An 18,394-nucleotide genomic window follows, 5' to 3' on the forward strand; every position below is an offset into this window, starting at 1 on the left:
TATTGCCCCCTCCATCACCTGTGCATTCCTTGCGGTCCACCCCACCGCGACCCTTCCCGTGTCTAGCGGACAACCCGTGCTTGCGCGCTGCCGGTAACGCGGCCGCTCCTGCCACCGAGCGAGCATCTCCTCCCCAGGCCGCTGCTCCGGGCCAGCCGCCCGCCCCACTCGCAACCGCACCCACCTGCTTTTCACGCAACCCTTTGGGGGACACCAGGCTCTCCTGCAAGAGGAGAGATTCCCCGGAGGGCGGGATTCCCGCCGCCTCCCCGCGGGGATTTCCCCCGTCCCGTCCCGTCCCCCCCGGGGCGGCGGGACAGCCCGCACCGCACGCCTCGGCCGCGACCGCCGGTGCCCGGCGCCAGGGCTGGGCCCCCCGGGGGCGGCGTGGCGGCGGGGGGGTGGGACTGGGCGTTGCGTGCGTGTCTCCGGTGGAAATCCCGGACCCTCCAGCTCCGCCCTCCGCGTGTCCGTGGGCCGGGGGGGAGCAGCCCCGGCCGCCGCCCCGCCCCGCCATGCCGCAGCCGTAGGCAGCCCGCGGCCGCTCCCAGCCCGCGGCCTCCGGGCGGCGGCGGCGGGCCCGGGCCCGGCCCTGCCCGATGGGCAGCCTGCTGAGCGGGGTCAGCTTCAAGGAGCCCACCACGGTGGAGGACTGCGACTCCACCTGGGAGACCGACTCGGAGCCCGGGGCGGCGGAGCCCGGCGGCGAGCCGCGGCGGCAGGAGGGGGTGTGCACCGCCGCGGGAGGCGGGGAAGAGCCGGCCGAGCTGCCGGCCGCCGAGGGCCGGTCCCAGGAGCCGCCGCCGCCGTCCCCGCCGCCGGAGGAAGGGGAGCGGGCGGAGGGGGACGCCGGCAGCCCCGCGCAGGTACCGGCGGCGCCGGGGCGGGGGGAGGCGGGCGCGGGGCGGCGGCCGGGCTGCGCTGGCGTCTGCGCCCTGAGGGCTCCGGGCCGGGCCGGGAGCCGCCGCCGCCGCAGAACGGGCCGCGCTGAGGCACCGGCGGGCCGGGGCAGCTCCGCTCCCTTCCCCGCCCTCCTCCCCGCGCTGAGGCACCGGCGGGCCGGGGCAGCTCCGCTCCCTTCCCCGCCCTCCTCCCCGCGCTGAGGCACCGGCGGGCCGGGGCAGCTCCGCTCCCTTCCCCGCCCTCCTCCCCGCGCTGAGGCACCGGCGGGCCGGGGCAGCTCCGCTCCCTTCCCCGCCCTCCTCCCCGCGCTGAGGCACCGGCGGGCCGGGGCAGCTCCGCTCCCTTCCCCGCCCTCCTCCCCGCGCTGAGGCACCGGCGGGCCGGGGCAGCTCCGCTCCCTTCCCCGCCCTCCTCCCCGCGCTGAGGCACCGGCGGGCCGGGGCGGGGGCGGGCGGCGCGGCGCCGGCGCTCGGAGCGGCGCGCGCTGAGCCGAGCGCCGCGCCTCGGCCGGCGGCGGGCCCCTCGCCTTCCCCCACCGTTGCGCGAACCCGCGCTCGGGAGAAAACCGGGGCCCTGAAAGTCGTCGCCGGCCCCGCCGCCGCTGCTTCCAGGAAAGGTCCTGCCTTACCTTCAGTGAGCTCGGCCTCTTCGTGAAACGGGTTAAAAAAAGCTGAATATTAGGTCGTACGTGGCGACGGATTTGTGACTCCGCGGTGAGGAGTTTTTGGAGCGAGTGTCTGCCTTCCAGGAGCCTTTGAAAACGCTAACCCTAAGGGTTGCTTCACCAGTAATTTTATCGGAGTTAGAATTAAATGCGGGGTGGGCCAGCTGGATCTCTTTTTTAGCCCGTTAGATGCGTTATGCTTATGTTTGGTTCAGAAACGGTGCAAAAATAAATAGGAGTAAGCATTTGCCCCTTTTGGGCTTGATAGCATGTTTTGCCTGTAGGCATGGTCAAACCTGGTCTTGCAAAAGGGGGAGTGAAAACGGATGCTTGTTTGTCATTAATGTGCTATTGATAAGCCATGGGATGGTCAATAAGAAAGGCGAATGTCCAGTGCAGTGACAGGGAACTTCCCTTTTTAGGCTTGGCTTTAATATATTACATCCTTATTTCAAGGAGCAGGATGTTTTTGGTTGTAGTGTAGAGACTTATTTTACAAGATTGAAGAAGGCTAAACGCTTTGTTGCAGTATAGTTATAAAGAAATTACAAAGAAAATAAAGTTGTTGTTGGTAGCAGGTTGGAGTCTCTGTACATTAATGCTTAATTTTCTATTTTTTTTCAAAGCATGCAGCTTTTTCAAGCATTGTCTGAAGTCAGTGGAATTATTTCCGTTGACATAACTGGGCTCTGGTTGTTTCAGATCACAGCTTCCCAACAGCTGGGTGCCGGTACAAGTTCTCCTACATATGTGTTTCCCTAAGCAGGTTTTTGTTCTGGGGCTTAGTGGTTCTCCTTACTAGGCTTTAAATTTAAGTTCTGAGAAACAAATACTAGGAAATAGTTCAAGAAGGTGGTAGAATTGCAATTTGGCTTGTCCGTGACTATTCGCTTTCTTCTATGGGATGCAATGACAGCAATTAAGTCAGTGTACACATGACAAATAGTCTCTGCAATTAGTGTGATTTCCTGTTCAAAACAAGTAGTTTCTGCATTTTCATGTTTGGTTACTTATTTCATCTCATGCTAGCACTTGCTGGGTTACTTTGAAGGCTTGCATTCGGAAATGACAACCAACCTGTTGTTTTAAATCAAGTTCAGTCTCATTGGAAGGACATTTCATAGTGTTGCTTTTGTATTTTATTTTATTTTATTTTTAAGTTTAGGTTTAAAGTGTGTGGTGTTAAGTATTTAGCAGGGAGCTTTTCAGTGTTTGGCTAAACAGTAGGCAAATACATACACTTGTGTTTGTTTACATTGCTGATCTCCGTCATGAAAAATAAGTACTTTAATATGACACAAATTTGCTATTTACTGTGTTTGTGTATGGTTATTATCTGTCTAACTGTTTCAGAGCAGTGATGGAACCGAGCTGACAGCCAAGCCAAAGAGAAGCTTCTACGCAGCAAGAGATTTATACAAGTACCGACACCAGTATCCAGTAAGAATATTTTATGGTTTAAAATTGCCTTTTTAGTAGGAGACAGCACATAACCCAAGCATTCCTAGACCTTTGTGGTGCCTAAGAAATATAAGAAATGAGAATCAAGAAGCTGGTACAGAGGCCCAATGTGTGCTTGTGAGAGAGGAATGAAACTAGTGCAGTGTCTTTTCATCCCAGGTGTATGTGCAAACACATGAGATTTCTGAGCCTGGGAACAGTGTTAGGAGCCCAGAAAGAGGCTTGTGCCTTGAACATCGAAGAGGGTATATTATAGAGTTTAGACTTACAATTATTTGTTTCACAAGTTCCTTGAGACTGAAGTCAAGGTGCTGCTATGCTTGCTTCTCTAGCCTCTGCTTCAGTAGGAGAAGGTACCAGCCAGAAGGAACTTGCAAATCCTTAAAAATGAGTCTTTAAGTGCATAAGTAAAACTCTGTGGTTCCTAAAACTCTGATTTTTTTTTTTTTTTTTTTTTTTTTTTTTTTTGTCCTCAAATTAATCAAAAAGCACAAGACCACTGTCTGGATATTCTTGATAGATTTTTTTGTAATATGATAATGTCCTATTTCCTTTTTTTTAGCAGAACTTTAAAGATCTTCGATATCAAAATGACTTGTGCAATCTCCGCTTTTACAAAAATAAAATCCCGTTTAAACCTGATGGTGAGTAATCTGTGGCAATAATAGTGATAACAAAAAAATGCTCACTAATATTAGTAACAAAGTGAACTGTAGTGATAATTGTGGTGCTGACAAAGTTGTATAGCTATATATTGTATGACTTGAACCTCCTATGTTGAAGTAGCACGTTGATAACATGGGAGCAGGTTACGTTTAAACCAGAGTTAGATTTTGCTGTCGGGACGTGGTGCTTTTCTCCTGTGTTTTCAGCGTGATGTAGTGCAGCGTGTTGTTTGTAACACTTTACAGTAGTGGCACTACTTTTTATTAAGCAAAGTTGTTCCACTCTACTGCACAAGCTCTTGCTGCTTGAGTAGGAGTGGCAGGGAGCAGGGTGTTATCCCGAGCACTGGGTAGGAGAAAAAGAATGTGTTGTTGCTACCTTAGGTGAGATTATTATATTAACAATGATAAGATCATTTCTCAAAGTCCCCAGTGGTTCTGATGGTGAAGCAGGAGCCTCATATGCAGGGTTCTGCACAAACACAGGATGAACTGGAAGATGACAAACGCTGCTGTGGAGAGTTTGCAGTTGAAGTATGAGAGACAAGAGGGTAGCAGACAGATGGGGAAGCAGAAGGAGGCAATAAAACAGTCTTGGTTAGAATGATAGACAGGAGTCTTGGCACAAGAGAGCTTAGCCATTGGCAAAAAAAATTTTGCAGGCCAAAAATAAGCTTTTGGGAGTTTTAAAAGAACGATGAGGAGATTACTTTGAAGGTGTCTTCAGAAAGATCCTCTCAGCACGATAGCAGCTTGGGAGGAAATACTGAAGTGTGCACTGGAGTACAGAAGTGAGATGTGGAGGCTGCCATTGAGGCAGGATCCTGTTGGAAGCAGGATCAGTCTCATAGCAACAAATGGGTTCTGATAAGGTAGGAAGGGACAGGTCACAAAAGGCTTTGGAAGTGAAGATGTATAGTTTTTGTTTGATGTTACAGAAAAAGGCTTCACAATGGAAGAAGGCAAAGCAAAAAAAGAGGCAGTATAAAAAAGCTGCAGTCTAGAAACATGATCTTACGAGCAGCATTCAGGGTAGATGTAGGCGTGACGAGGGTACTTTTTCAAGGTCGGCAAAAAGGATATTGAGATACAAAACGTCAAAGTTCTGATAGGAAGCTGGATGGGAAGGAATGTTGTACATAAGGATGTAAAGATGTACATATAAGAAGGTTGAAGATGAGAGCTGTTTGTAAGCAAGATAGTGATAATATCCTCATCAAGTGAGAAAACAAGTCAGGTTGTGTGGAAGAGTAATAAGACCTTTGTTTTAATCATCTTCAACTTCATCTAGATATCCACAGGTAGATGCTGTGTTTTTAGCTTGACTGGAAGAAGAGTTAGATCTGTGAATTACCAGTACAACAGTAGCAAATTCAGGAGACGTTAAACAGAGAACAGATACAGAAAAAAGAAGGGCACTGAGGTCTATGTGAACCTGAGGACCACATGGACCTGAAACTGAAAGCCAGAAAAGGTTGGAGGAGGATCCCAACTTTTTTTTTTTTTTTTTTTTTAACATAACATAAAGTGCAAAATGAAGGAGCAATTGAAGAGGATTAGCCATGAGAAGAGACAGCCATGAAACCTAGAGGAGGGATTCCCTCCTAAAATTTGTAAAGAATAAAATTCTCTTAATAATTTAGGAGAAAACTGCAGTTGGTAGGGTAAAAGGTAGCTGGTAGTCCATGGAGGCTGAAGTGTTGATGGCTGTGAGCTCTGGTTATGTGGAAGTATTTATTGAGAATAAGAAAGAGTAGCCACCACCTTGACCTAAGTCTGTGGATCTATGAGTGTTCAGAGGGAGCCTAAGGTATCATGTTAGGGACTGAACTATTGGGGAATGTTATTTAAAAAAGACATTTCTAGTGCAGTACTAGATCTGCGGTTTAATTTCATGACCTACAGATTTATCTGGTGGTTTTGAACACAGAGCTGGCCTGTCTCTCTCTCTGCTCTGGAACTGAGCAGCAAGTTTTCCAGAATTTGAAATGTAGGTTGGATACAGTGCAGTGATGGTGGAAGGTCCTCTTTGCAAGGTCCTTTTCCAGCCTTTCCTGCACTGGAAACCCCATGTTCTTAGCAGCCTCTTTGACTGGCTGCTTTCTCCATTTCTTGAAGAAAAGTACCAAATGAGTTCTCCCTTTGTTATTGAGACCCAAATGGAAATTTTCACCAGGGAGAGAGAATGAGATCTCAGATGTGTAATAGGAGACTACCTACGTGGGGCTTTGGGCTTTTTAGGCCACTCCTGTGCAGTCTGACTTTGGGTGAGGCCGTGCAGCAGTGGTAAAACTATTGTTGGTTTCAGAGTAGAAACAAGCTAACACTGATCGTTTATTCATGGAAAGAGACTGTACAGGTTTTGTAACAAGAATCATCTTTTTTAATTTATTTTGCATACTTGTGCAGATTTTGCATTATGTATTTTGCATACCCATACGCGAATTTAAGGAGCACAATCTCAGCGCGAAGAATGATTAATGTCCTTTTACATGTACTTTGTCCCCTTTTTTCTATCACTCTGTCTTTCCGAGAGGAACTGACTGAATTCCACAACTGTTTTAAGACCACTAACAGCTGAAATTCTCATTTGTTGAGCATGACCTGAGAACTCAAGGTCAAACTCATAGCAGTGGCAGCAAGACTCTTGGCCGCAGCCAACTGAGAAAGATTTCCCGATCTTAGCGTTATTTGCAGCCGGAGAGATTCCTGGAATAGGAGATTTCTTAGAGTTGAGGCTTTGTTCTACGAAGACGACACATATATCTACATCTATATGCGGAGTTTTGTCATATTAAAGCAATGCCAGGTGATTCACAATGCTATGTTTTCTGTAAACGGCTTGTTAATTACCAGTCAGTGTAATAAAGGGATCTAGGACATGAGAACTTTTGGGGAAGTATATTTTACAGAGTTTATTGTCACATACCCTCTGCTGGTAAGTAACTCAGTATAAGTCAGTTGGTTTTGTTTATCTTGAAATTTGATAAATCTCTTGGTTTTAATTAAATTTTAGTAATGTAATTAAAAATATTAATTAATAATTAATGGCTATAATAGACCTTATTTGACATAGTATGTGAAAGATAACTGAAGTATGCATTCCATCATTATGGTAACATGCCATGTACTTTATGTAGCTGAATGATGTTTTTGATGGCTACCTAACAGTTTTCAAATTATTTTTGTACAGGGGTTTATATTGAAGAAGTGCTAAATAAATGGAAAGGAGACTATGAAAAACTGGAACATAACCACACTTACATACAGTGGTTGGTCACTTATTACCTATTTCTGTTTCAAAGCATTAATTTGATTAACTGTTCATATACTGTGAGCTGTAATGTGCCTTTTCTTTTAACAGGCTTTTCCCGCTGAGGGAACAAGGTCTGAACTTCTATGCTAAAGAATTAACTACATATGAAATTGAGGTAATACAAATTGAGCTCAGTACAAACCATCACATTAATTTTGATACATAACTGCTTTTTGTTATCTAGAGTTGTTTTCTTCAATGCAGAAGTACTTGCTGTAGTGCCACTTAGAATTTTGGATGTATTCTTTGTTTATTAGGAATTCAAGAAAACAAAAGAAGCAATTAGAAGATTCCTTTTGGCTTACAAAATGATGTTGGAGTTTTTTGGAATAAAACTAATTGATAAAACTGGAAACGTAGCACGAGCTGCTAACTGGCAAGAAAGATTTCAACATTTGAATGAGTAAGTAATGACGTGCACTTCACTCTCTAGAATTGCCGCAGAATCTCTTTAGCCTTTTGTTTTCTAGAGAAAGGGAAGATACGTTTTCACAGTTCGCCAGGAAAAAGAGAAAAAGAAATAGTCAATGCCTGGTTTGTGTCTGTATGTGTACATTCCTCCTTCCCCTTTTTTTTGATTGTGCTTCTCACCCATTACCAGTCTAATTGACATAATTGAATTTCCTCAAAATACACCTTCAGATGGTGGTGAAGATGATCACTGTTACAAATTAACTTGTTTCTCATGCTACTGAATGCATTTTCACCTGATCCCAAAGTGCTGCTTCTCAGTTGGAAAGGACGAGTGGTTTATATTTGTATTCACATTTCTTTTTGAGAAAAATCAAGTTCTCCACACCTGTGTGGAAGCTAAATAACAATATTTCCCTCCCTTCTCAAAACATGATATACTATGTATTTAATAATTTTTAAATGCAGTGGTAAACTGGAGAGGTTTAGACATGCATTAAGTCAAATTTTAGCCCAACTTTCAGCAAATTACACCTGTTGCTTTTCATCGGCATTGTGTGGAGCATAAGTTTGCACACTTTTCAAATCTTCTGATCATTTCCCTAATACCTCTGACCTTAAAGCTGAAGATTGTTTTCTTGTATTATTTATTCTGCCATCCAAATGAAAGCTTGCACATAGAATTGCTGATGGCTAATTTGGGGCGAATAATGTCAATAATTTGTTATTAATTTCGCTTAAATATTATATGAGGCAGTAGGGGTGTGGGCACAGACTCGGGCCACAGATAAACCAGGGTTTCAGGAAGCCCAAATGTTACTCACTGCACATTTTTAGCACTGCAAGTCCTATAAGCCACAAAGATGCTCAGGGGGCTGGAGCACCTCCCCTGTGAGGCCAGGCTGAGAGAGTTGGGGCTGTTCAGCCTGGAGAAGAGAAGGCTCCAGGGAGACCTTATAGCAGCCTTCCAGTGCTTAAAGGGGGCCTACAGGAAAGATGAGGAGGGACTCTTTATCAGGGAGTGTAGTGATAGGACTGGTTTTAAACTGAAAGAGGGCAGATTTAGACTAGATGTAAGGAAGAAATCTTTCCCGTGAGGGCGGTGAGACCCTGGCACAGGTTGCCCAGAGAAGCTGTGGCTGCCCCCTCCCTGGAAGGGTTCAAGGCCAGGTTGGATGGGGCTGGGAGCACCCTGGGCTGGGGAAAGGTGTCCCTGCCCAGGGCAGGGGGGTTGGAACTAGAGGATCTTTAAGGTCCCTTCCAACCCAAACCATTCTATGATACTCTCACCAGTGAGTAGCTACGCAGTTTTAAGTCATGAATTCGGACTCTTTTTACCTGATTTTAGCCATCTAAAATACAGGCATTTAAGTTTTCCTGTTTACTGACGTGTACTTCATGAGGGAGAGAGTTCTCCACAAACAGTTCCAGAAGATAGTTCATTCCATTTATATTATTCAGTTCTTATGACAGTGGGACTTGCTCTCCAGAGGTGCCTGTTTTTCTCCCAGCATCAACTGTATCAGAAGTGCAGGTAGCCAGCCTAGGCTGGCGACCCAGCTGTTAAATAGCTTAAGTGAAGTGCAGTGAACCCTGTTCTGTATCTGTATTGCTGCAATGCACTGCAAACCCCATTTTTTTTTTTAAAGCAATTGGGTTTTCTCCTAAGAAAGAATACATACAGGAGAAGGAATCAAAATCAGTGCACACTTTGATATTTTTTTTTTTTTTTTTTTTTTTTTTAATCTTTTTCCATCCCATTGCCTCAGTGCATTTTACGGATCTTAATTTTCACTCGCAACATCCCAGCAAAGGAGGTGCTAGCAAGCTTCCTCAGCTGTGAGAAATTGAAGTACAGGAAGCCTGAAGTACACACCTGAAGTGATAAAAAGCAGTGAGGAATTGCAGTTCCAGTTCTGTGCAAGGCTTTCTTTTTTTTTTTTTTTTTTTTTTTTTTTTCTGATTCAATGGAATTTTTTCACCCTTTTCTTCCAAAGGTCCCAACACAACTACTTGAGAATCACTCGAATTCTGAAAAGTCTTGGCGAGCTTGGATATGAGAGTTTCAAATCTCCCCTGGTAAAATTTATTCTCCATGAAGCACTTGTAGAAGATACCATTCCCAACATTAAGCAAAGTGCTTTAGAATATTTTGTGTATACTATTAGAGACCGAAGAGAAAGGAGGAAACTCCTGAGATTTGCCCAGCAACACTATACGCCCTCAGAGCATTTTATCTGGGGACCCCCAAGAAAACAGAAGTCAGAGGGAAGCAAAACAAATAAAAAGCCAGCATCTCCAATTTCTATTCACAATACTTGTATTTCTAAGAATAAGAAATCAAAAGAGCCTAAGAATATATCAGCAAGTGGAAGCTCAGCTGGTAAAATAACTGAAGAAAGAAAGGTGGAACTCATAAAAAATGGGGAAGAAAATGACCAGGATGAACAAGAAATGAACTGTGATGCTGTTAAGCAGAACAACAGTGAAAAGAACAATGATACCGATGTCAGTCAGCTTTCAAAATCAGAAGAAATTCATGATACTTCAGACAGGAAAGAGGATGCTTCTCATTCCAAAAAAGATGATGAAAACCTAAACAATGACTGTGGAAATCACCCAGGCACTGTAGAGAAAGATTTATGTGACACTGAGAATTCTTCAAATAACACATCAGCAGATCTACAGGATAACCTTGATAAGGATACACTTTCAGGGGGTACCACCACAATAAACAAGGATGAGCTCAAATCATGAATCTGAGGTTAAAAATCATTATGTTTCATATTGAATGAAGCAAATTATTCATTCCTCCTTCATTTTAGGTGAAATTTCCAGCTAATGTAGTATAAAATGTTGATGAGACTATGCTTGTTGCGAATGCATCAGATTAGGCTTCTGTTACGTTAATGAATTTGATTTTTTTGTCAACCTCAGTTTATCAGCAGTCAACCAGGTGTGGCTCTTTAAAACAATTGTGTATATTCAAAGCTAAGAAATCCATTATCTTTTCCAGACAGATTGCATAGAATAGCTTATCTATTTTTTTGCTATTAAATTAATCCAGTATTAAAAAACAACAACAACAAAAAAAAAAAACAAAACAAAAAAAAAACACCACCAAAAAACAACAAACCAAAAACCAAACCAAACATAGCTTACTAGAAAGTCTCAGAACATCAGAATTTTTATGTTTCTTTTAATATGCTTTAAGTGTTGATTTCCTTTTATGAAATTACTAGAAATTCTTTCAAGAGCACAGTCTTTTCCCTAGTGGATATTTTTTTTTAGGAACTATGTTAATGTTTAACAGCAGTATTTGCACAGCCTCTTTTACCTTAGATTAGCATCCTTGTCAGAGATACTTAGTAACGGATATCAAAATGTCCTATGCAGCTGGGTGTCATTGTACATTGAAAAAAAGTTTAACTTACAATGAAACTGTATTCACAGCTTTTGGGAAAAAGGGAAGTTGCACTTTAGACTTCTTTCAGTCCCTGTTATGTTCTCTCTTCTCTTGACTCATTTGTTACTACTACTAATTTGGGGGGAGACATCTCTTTGGTCACTCAGATTTGGTCTCAGTGTGAAAGCTCCTTGTTGATCAGCTGTAATAAAACAATTCCCTCAGCTGGGTTCAGCACCTGGAAAGCCTCTGGACAGCTGAAAATCAGTGTCTTCACCACAAAGCACTGATGAATCATCAAAGCTGCCAGAAAATATGTCACCAGGCCTGTCCAACTGGATCTTACCTGAACTTGGATGTTTCTTGGCCAGTTTTAGGTAAGGTCTGCACAATGATGAACCCCCTGTTGCTGGTCTGGGAGAGAAAGGCAGACCTGATGCGTCCTGCCAGCTGTCTGTTTCCTCTCTTTGCTCTCTGTCAGAGGTCTTTCACAGTTTAATGGTTTTTTGATCATCGGCTGAAACCCGAGGCAGGCCAGTCTGCTGGCCTGGCTGGAGCCCAGCAGGTAGGAATTTCCCAATTAAGATCTTTCCCAGCTTTCTTCATTGAAGGACTATCTACTTTCTCTGAGTAGCCCCTTCTGACTTCATGCCATTCAGTCAAACAAGGTAGTACCCAGCAAGTTAATTGTGTAGAATATGAATTTAAAAATAATGCAGGTAGAACTCACACTTTCTACAGGCGTAAAGTAGTCTAAAACTTCTGTATGTATTTTCTATTTAAAAGTGTATATATTATCCACTGCCTTTAATGTATTTTTGATGAAATGTTATGAGGCAAGTGGCTGACTACAGTTTGAGTGTCAGAGTGCTACAGGACTTTATTTAAGTCTTGTATAACTCAAAATGACAAAGTCTTCAGGGGTTTCAGAGCACAGAAAAAATGTCTTGTATTTTTCTGTTTTGCTAATTCCCATCATGGCAGTGCATTATCCATTGCTTTCCCCAGGTAACACTGTTTCTTGGGGTCAAATAGAGTGGCAATTAGAGATCTTGGTACCCATGGACAAATATTATGCTCTTTCCATCCTAAAGAGGCAGGGAAGAAGGAAGGCGTATCCCTCCTTCTCCTGTGCTGACTTGTAAGAAAAGGAACATATATAGATATATTTTTTTAAGGGTAACCCAGATTGCTCAAGGAGGCATTAAGTCTATCCGAGCAGAAATGCCTCAGAGAATTCCTCACACAGCCACTGCCTCTTTAAAGCTGGAAAGTTGATGAGAAGCCTTTCAGAATACCCTGGACTTGAACGAGGATCTCCTTGTTCACGTTTGCCTCTCACCATCAGAGCCAAAAGGGACACGAAATGCTGAGGTAAAATTGGTCTGTGTAGTTAAGGACTCTGACCCCACATGTACTCACAGGGAGGACAACTTTACGTTCTGCCTATGGCTTTTTAAATCTCGAGTGCCTAACTGTGCCAACTTAACAGTGTTGTTTTTACGTAGTTATATCTTGAATATCATAGGGAAAATTTATACCCTGTGTATGAGTGACATAACTGTAAGGTAGGTAGTTATACAGAGCCTTCAATTTATGGACTTTAGTATTAAGGTTAAACACTTTAAAAAAAAAAATATGTAGTGTTCAAGTGAAATAAGGGATGCCAAGGATATTGTTAGGTTTGTACTGTGATTTGATTGAACATCGATGACCTCAGGAGATCTTTTGTGTACTGAACAAAAAAATAAAAAGAGAAATCTTGCTCTAATTTTAAGCCAGAAAGCTCTTGGGATGTGCATCCAAAAGATTTCTCTGCAGTACAGTATTCTGTTATTGTGACACAGCTTTTACCTATACATGCTTGCTGGTTCTCCACTCAGAATGAAGTACTTAATGTCCTTTTAATCTGTCAGGGCTTGTCTGCAGTAAGAGCCCAGTGTATCTGAAAATACAGTCAAGAAATTTAGGACTCCTATCCTTGTTAAGTCTGCAATTATTTTTTTATTTTTTTTAAATCCACAACTCAGTTTCTATCAGTTTTCATAGAAGTGAGTAGTGACATACCAGTTGCCTACAAAGAACTATGGGGATTAGGTGAGTGAGGTTTTTTGTGTCAGGTGGTACTCCTGCACTCTGTAATCTTTGTTTTACAGTTTTATCAACAAAATTACTCCCATGGGACAATTTAACTTTAACTAACAAATTTTGCTCTATGTAAAATGTGATGATTTATCATTCTTTTCATGGAGGAGTTGTTTCTTCTGATTTTGCAAGTGCTTAGAAGAAGGATTCATTGCAGGGCAATCATGCAGTGTAGCATCCCATTGGGATTTATGAGGATCAAGTGGGTGCACTCTATCATTTCATTACAGAATCATGGCCCTGGCAACCAGAAGCACCCCGTGCTTGAAGTTTTTAAGTATTGGCTTTCAGGTTTACAGTACAATATATGTTGAAAAGATTGAATTCTCGTAAATACCAGTACTTAGTTATTTAACCATTACTTCAGAAACTGAGGGTGTGCAAAGAAAGTCAGGACATTTGCTCACTGTTAAACTTGGGTTTGTCTTGCTATACGCTTAAGTATTCAGGGATTTCTTTGTACTTACTACAATAATGTATTTTGGCCTAGTGTTTTACTAGTATCTGAGCAATTCATTTATTAATTAAACAGAACCTCCCATGTAGGGGTTCTTTTCTAATAAGTACATCTGAGTAGCCTCTGGTACTGTTAAACGGGAGTAGTGTATATATGCACACACCTGTGAACTTGATTTTAAGTATCCTATGATGAGGGGATATGAATGCACAACTTGACAAGATGTTGCTGAGTACACACATGCAGGTGAAGGCGATCGTACAAATCATGCAAAAATGCAGCACTTTAAGATTAGTTACAGCTCTGTGCCCTACTATCCAGGACATAACTGCCTCGGTAGCTGATACTGTGTTGGTGTAGAGACTGAAAGCTTGGGTACATGAGGTGTGCACCATAGGCCATCCAGATAAGAAGAGCAGTTATGCATGTGCACACATCTGGGAGCAGACCTGAGCTCTTGGTGTCCATATTGCTCATGTTTAAAGGTGTGATCCTGAAGGATGCTAAAAATACTGTCAATAAGCCTTTGAGAGCTGTTCACTGGTTTGGTTGGCTCCTCAGTTTCCTGCTCCAAGATTGCAGCAGCCTGATCAATTAGGTATTTGTATAATCATAGTCAATATTTCATACAACCTAGTGTAAGCCTCCTTGAATTATTTCAGGATAATTGTAACAATCTGCAGTTACATATACTCTTACTATAATCAGAAAGTTTACAGATCTTGGAAGCTTTGTCTAATTTTGATGGATGATCCAATAAGATAAGTCAAGGGAGATTTACTAGATTTAAATGGAAAACAGCTCTTGTTTTCTTTTTAAGTAAAATTTATGTATATCTGTTTAATTAAATTTTTTTTTCACCTTTCTTTTCCTGACGGTTGTGATGGTACTGATCACAAATTATAGTAAGATATATATGTTTAAGTGAAAATTCAGTTCTTATTACACCATAGTTTTACAGGTAACATTACACTGAATTTCCTTGACAAAAGCTGTATTTCTGAATAAGATGCAAGTATGTGAAATAAGTTTTGCCATTAATAAAAGTGTGACAATGTCATGCTAACGATGTACGTTGTCCTAAGTGTTACCTAAGATGTTTCTAGCCTTGTATCCTGCCTCCAGCAGTGGCCACCAACAGATGGTGTGAAACAAAGAACAGATGAGGTGACCCAGATTTTCTCCAGGAATTTTTCAGTTTTTGAACTCAAGGTTTCTTTCAGGCTCCACGGTCCCTTGTGGCTGTGAGTTCCATGTTTTAGTTGTTTTGTGTGGAAAAAGTGATCTCTTGTTTGTCTCAGATCTGTTTATTCAAGAATTGCTAGTGCATATTGATACAGTTACTAAAAGTACTGTAAGATGAACAGTAATTCACTTCAAGTCAATCTTTAAAAGCTGTGGGAGATTCTAATGATAAAATACCCGCTTAGGTGGAAAATATCCTATGTTACTGTCCTTAGGCAGATGATGTCTGCTTAGGCAGAAAAATTGTCCTGTGTTGATGACAGTATTCTCTTATTTGTCCCTTCTGAATAAAATTTTACACATAAATCCTTTTGTGTGAAGTATTAGAAGTCAGATTCCAACTGCAGAACAGATTTATTTTTTTTTCCTGTCAGTGTAAAAGCAAGACCAGTCAAAGGCAAAACCTATTCCTAGCCCACATCTGAGTGAGGTACCTCTAGGTTTGGAGACACCAGCATCAGTGAGTGTAACATTGTGATCATGTAGAAGACAAAAATAGGGGTTTGCTGAGTACCATACACCTCATTCCACATTTTGGTAACTTATTTTGATACGTGTCCCCAATTTCAGTTGCAATTGGGGTAACTGCTCAAAAGGTGGTTTTGGTGGCCATCGGAGCCTGACAGTAAAGAATGGGTCACAAAGGCGAAGCGTAGGCAGCCTGCCCTCCGTCCCCATCGTGGTCAACATCCTAGATACACTACTGACAGGTAGTTAGATGCAGTTCTCCAAGGGGAATGTAACTTGTGTCTCTGTAATATCTTTGTGCTCTGTATTGCCTATGAACTATTTATTTTCCTGAAAGCTGTGTTCCTTTTACAGCCCACATTCTTAAGTATACTTACTTAAGACCATTGGGGAAAGCAAGAGTTTATTTTAAAGAATATATTTAATACATGACATACCTAATGGACTAGTAAAATACAGTTCAAAAGCTATAGGGATCAATTAAATAGAGACCTCCTGTGGCTTTACACTTACAATCACGTTTATTTTCAGAAGGATTAAGCTGTTTGCTATAAAATAACAAATGTGAGAATTGCCAATTTGTTCTGAAATAAGTCTCTCACTTCTTAGAAACTCATCCCTTTTTAATTCTACCATGCTTACAGGTCTGGTGGAGTATTCCTCAACTAAAGTTTATTGTGAAATATACTAAATGTATTTACTACTGTGGCTAACTATGTGAAAACTATTGTTTTGCTGTAAAAAAAAAAAAAGTTATGGCACTTATTTTTGGTATCTACTGAAGCATGTTTGCTTATCATTACTTGCTCTTTTTATGTGTTTTAACCTATTCCATGGTTGTTTGCCCTTTATGCTGTTTGAGTTCAGCAACAGATGATTAGGTATAGTTTTGCACTGATAAAATTTGGAAATATCATAGACTTCATTGTTAAAATGTATTCTAAGAAAAAAGTGCAGTAAAAAGAAAAAAACCAAAACCCAACTATTTTGACTTGCAAAATGAAACAGCTACGTGTCAGTTTTTATGAATGGTCCTGCTCTCTTCTCTGTATTCCTTTGCAGTGTTTAATTACAGAATGCCGTGCATGTTTGGTAGTACCAATACCATATGTATGTGGTAGGAGTGGTAACCAGTTTCTGGATTTGTAATGCACTATAAAGATATATTTTATAATTCTGTAACTGTATGGCAGTGTTATGCCAAAAAAAAATATGTATAAACGTAAAAAGCAATAGTTTTTGTTGCTTACTGCTATATTTTAAATCGTTTGTAAAATGAAATACTTGGATTTCCTTTCAGGTAAATATATTTTTAATAACAGCAGCCAAAAACTCTAAACTAATAAAGCTTCTTCATTTAGCAGCATTGTTTTAGCAACATGTACAAATATTGTGTATCTCTAATAATGTGTAATTGCTGTTCAGCACTTGTTTGTATAGTCTTCTGTAAACGTATTAACACTTAAAAAGTAGGGCATTAAAGGCTCTGGTTCTCCTTTTTTGTTGTCAGTGGGAAAACCACCATGGATAGCAGAGGAAGCAGGGAAGGCCCAGAGTGAGCTTTATTAAAAGTTAAGTTTTTTTTTTTTTTAAAGAAAAATATACACTATGCAAACACGGTTAACATTAAAGGGTAAAATATCCATTATGATTGTGCAGGCAAAAAGCCTCTGGAGCAGTGCCAGCAACTGGCTACTGCTGCTTGAACTTAGCAGGGGAATATTTAATCTGCTGGTTGTATTTATCCTGCACTGAAGCTGTAGAATTGGATGGTTTCATCTCCTTTCCCCCCCCCCCCCCCCCCCCAGTTTTGTGGTAAACTGTTATTCAGAGGGTGGGACTGCAGAATTATGTAGCTCTATAAAGGGCCCAGCAGGTTGGGAGAGGGCTTCCTATTCTCACACGTTTCTTCTCAAAGCGAGGGGAAGCAGGTGTTCCTTATACAGAAGGAGGGCTTCATATGTGGTCTGTGTCTCAAATGAAGCTTGGCATTGACATGGGTATATTAACTTACTTCCATGTTCTCAGGTCATCCAGGGATGGGGTTGACCTGGTAGGCAATAATGTAATGTGTCAGTGTGTTGGTTTCCCCAGAAAATTCAGTTACAGCTTTCTGAGGCAACTGCCATGGTTCATCTGCTCGTTGGCAAAGAGTGGCTGCAAGGCAATTGCCCTCTTTTACTCTTGGAGTATAAACTTCACAACTCAAGGTCCACGGCTTAACACTTAGTTAAGTTGCTGGCTGTTGTACCAGCAACTCCAGGCTTTGAGCACATCTGCAGTAAAATGATTGTTCCTGTGTGAGCACGGACCCCCACGGGTGCCAGAGCCGCTTCTGAGGTTTTCTTGGGTAAGAGCATAAACTGATATCCCAAATCGAGCTGGCCCTAGTTAAATTAAGACAAACCAGCTTCTGGAAGAGGTGGAACAAGGAGGTGGTGGCCATAGCACCCCGTGCCCTGCCTGCTGCCTCCCCCAGCCCAAGGGGTGGGAACACGGGGGCACGCTGTCCCGCGGTGCCTTTGGGTCAGCAGGGCAGCCAGCTGCGCTCTCCCCACCTCCCTGAAAATATGATGGTGGGTGGATAATCCATGCATATCTCTCAGGGCATGCACTCACCTGCTTTGCTCTATTTTGGGGGGTAAAACCTAGGAAATTTGTGGGTGATGGGGGGGGGGGGCACACAGATCCCACTTCTGCACTGGTGGGAAGAGTGCGCAGCCAGGAAGGACCAAGATGACAGCGCTTGTGTTTGTGCAAGGGGAGTTAGGAAGCAGTTTTATTATGCAGAGAGTGACAGTGGAGATGGCTGTAATAAATCTAAACCGCCTCTGTTGTTTAGGGAATTAAACCGCAAGGTTTTGTTTTGATTTTGTTGGTTCACTGTAACAGACCTGTACCATAAAATTGGGATGAGAATATTTTATTTTGATATATGCGGATGATCGTGAGCGAGGCCTAAAATGTCTATGATGATGACATTAATTGCAAAAATGTGATTTAGCTAACAAAACCTGGGAATACTCTTCTTAAAATTACATTTTAATGGATTTATTTTCCTTTGAGTTGGCTGGGTAATAAACTGGAGGACAAAATATTAAATATCTTTACTCCCTGGGGTCAAACAGGCTAAGTACTATGGGGTCGGGGCGATCCCAAGCACAAATACAGGCTGGGTGGAGAATGGATTGAGAGCAGCCCTGCGGAGAAGGACGTGGGGGTGCTGGTTGATGAGAAGCTCGACATGACCCAC

At 42.5% G+C, this 18,394-nt stretch overlaps 1 protein-coding gene across 2 annotated transcripts; it reads left to right on the plus strand.

Annotated features, from left to right (window-relative positions):
• The first annotated feature begins 494 nt into the window (after positions 1–494).
• Positions 495–16,623, plus strand: OGFRL1 (opioid growth factor receptor like 1). Of its 2 annotated transcripts, none has more exons than XM_042803168.1 (7): positions 495–866; positions 2,921–3,007; positions 3,591–3,672; positions 6,887–6,965; positions 7,058–7,124; positions 7,267–7,412; positions 9,418–16,623. In XM_042803168.1, exons 1-7 carry the CDS (start codon positions 600–602, stop codon positions 10,175–10,177), a joined length of 1,488 nt encoding a protein of 495 aa, XP_042659102.1. In that variant the 5' UTR covers positions 495–599; the 3' UTR covers positions 10,178–16,623. The 2 variants fall into 2 exon arrangements, with proteins under 2 accessions (XP_042659102.1, XP_042659103.1); XM_042803169.1 differs by having other exon boundaries at positions 3,594–3,672.
• Positions 16,624–18,394: the final 1,771 nt, after the last annotated feature.

Source organism: Tyto alba, unplaced genomic scaffold (assembly GCF_018691265.1).
Source record: "Tyto alba isolate M040663 unplaced genomic scaffold, T.alba_DEE_v4.0 Super-Scaffold_40, whole genome shotgun sequence".
NCBI classification, from domain to species: Eukaryota; Metazoa; Chordata; class Aves; order Strigiformes; family Tytonidae; genus Tyto; species Tyto alba.

What these genes read in the sequence shown, in the direction of transcription:
- OGFRL1 (XM_042803168.1), top strand. Translation starts at nt 600, where the DNA reads ATGGGCAGCCTGCTGAGCGGGGTCAGCTTCAAGGAGCCCACCACGGTG. An exon ending in ACGCCGGCAGCCCCGCGCAG is followed by an intron (nt 867 to 2,920) that starts GTACCGGCGGCG and finishes TAACTGTTTCAG; the next exon opens with AGCAGTGATGGAACCGAGCT. An exon ending in AACCACACTTACATACAGTG is followed by an intron (nt 6,966 to 7,057) that starts GTTGGTCACTTA and finishes TTCTTTTAACAG; the next exon opens with GCTTTTCCCGCTGAGGGAAC.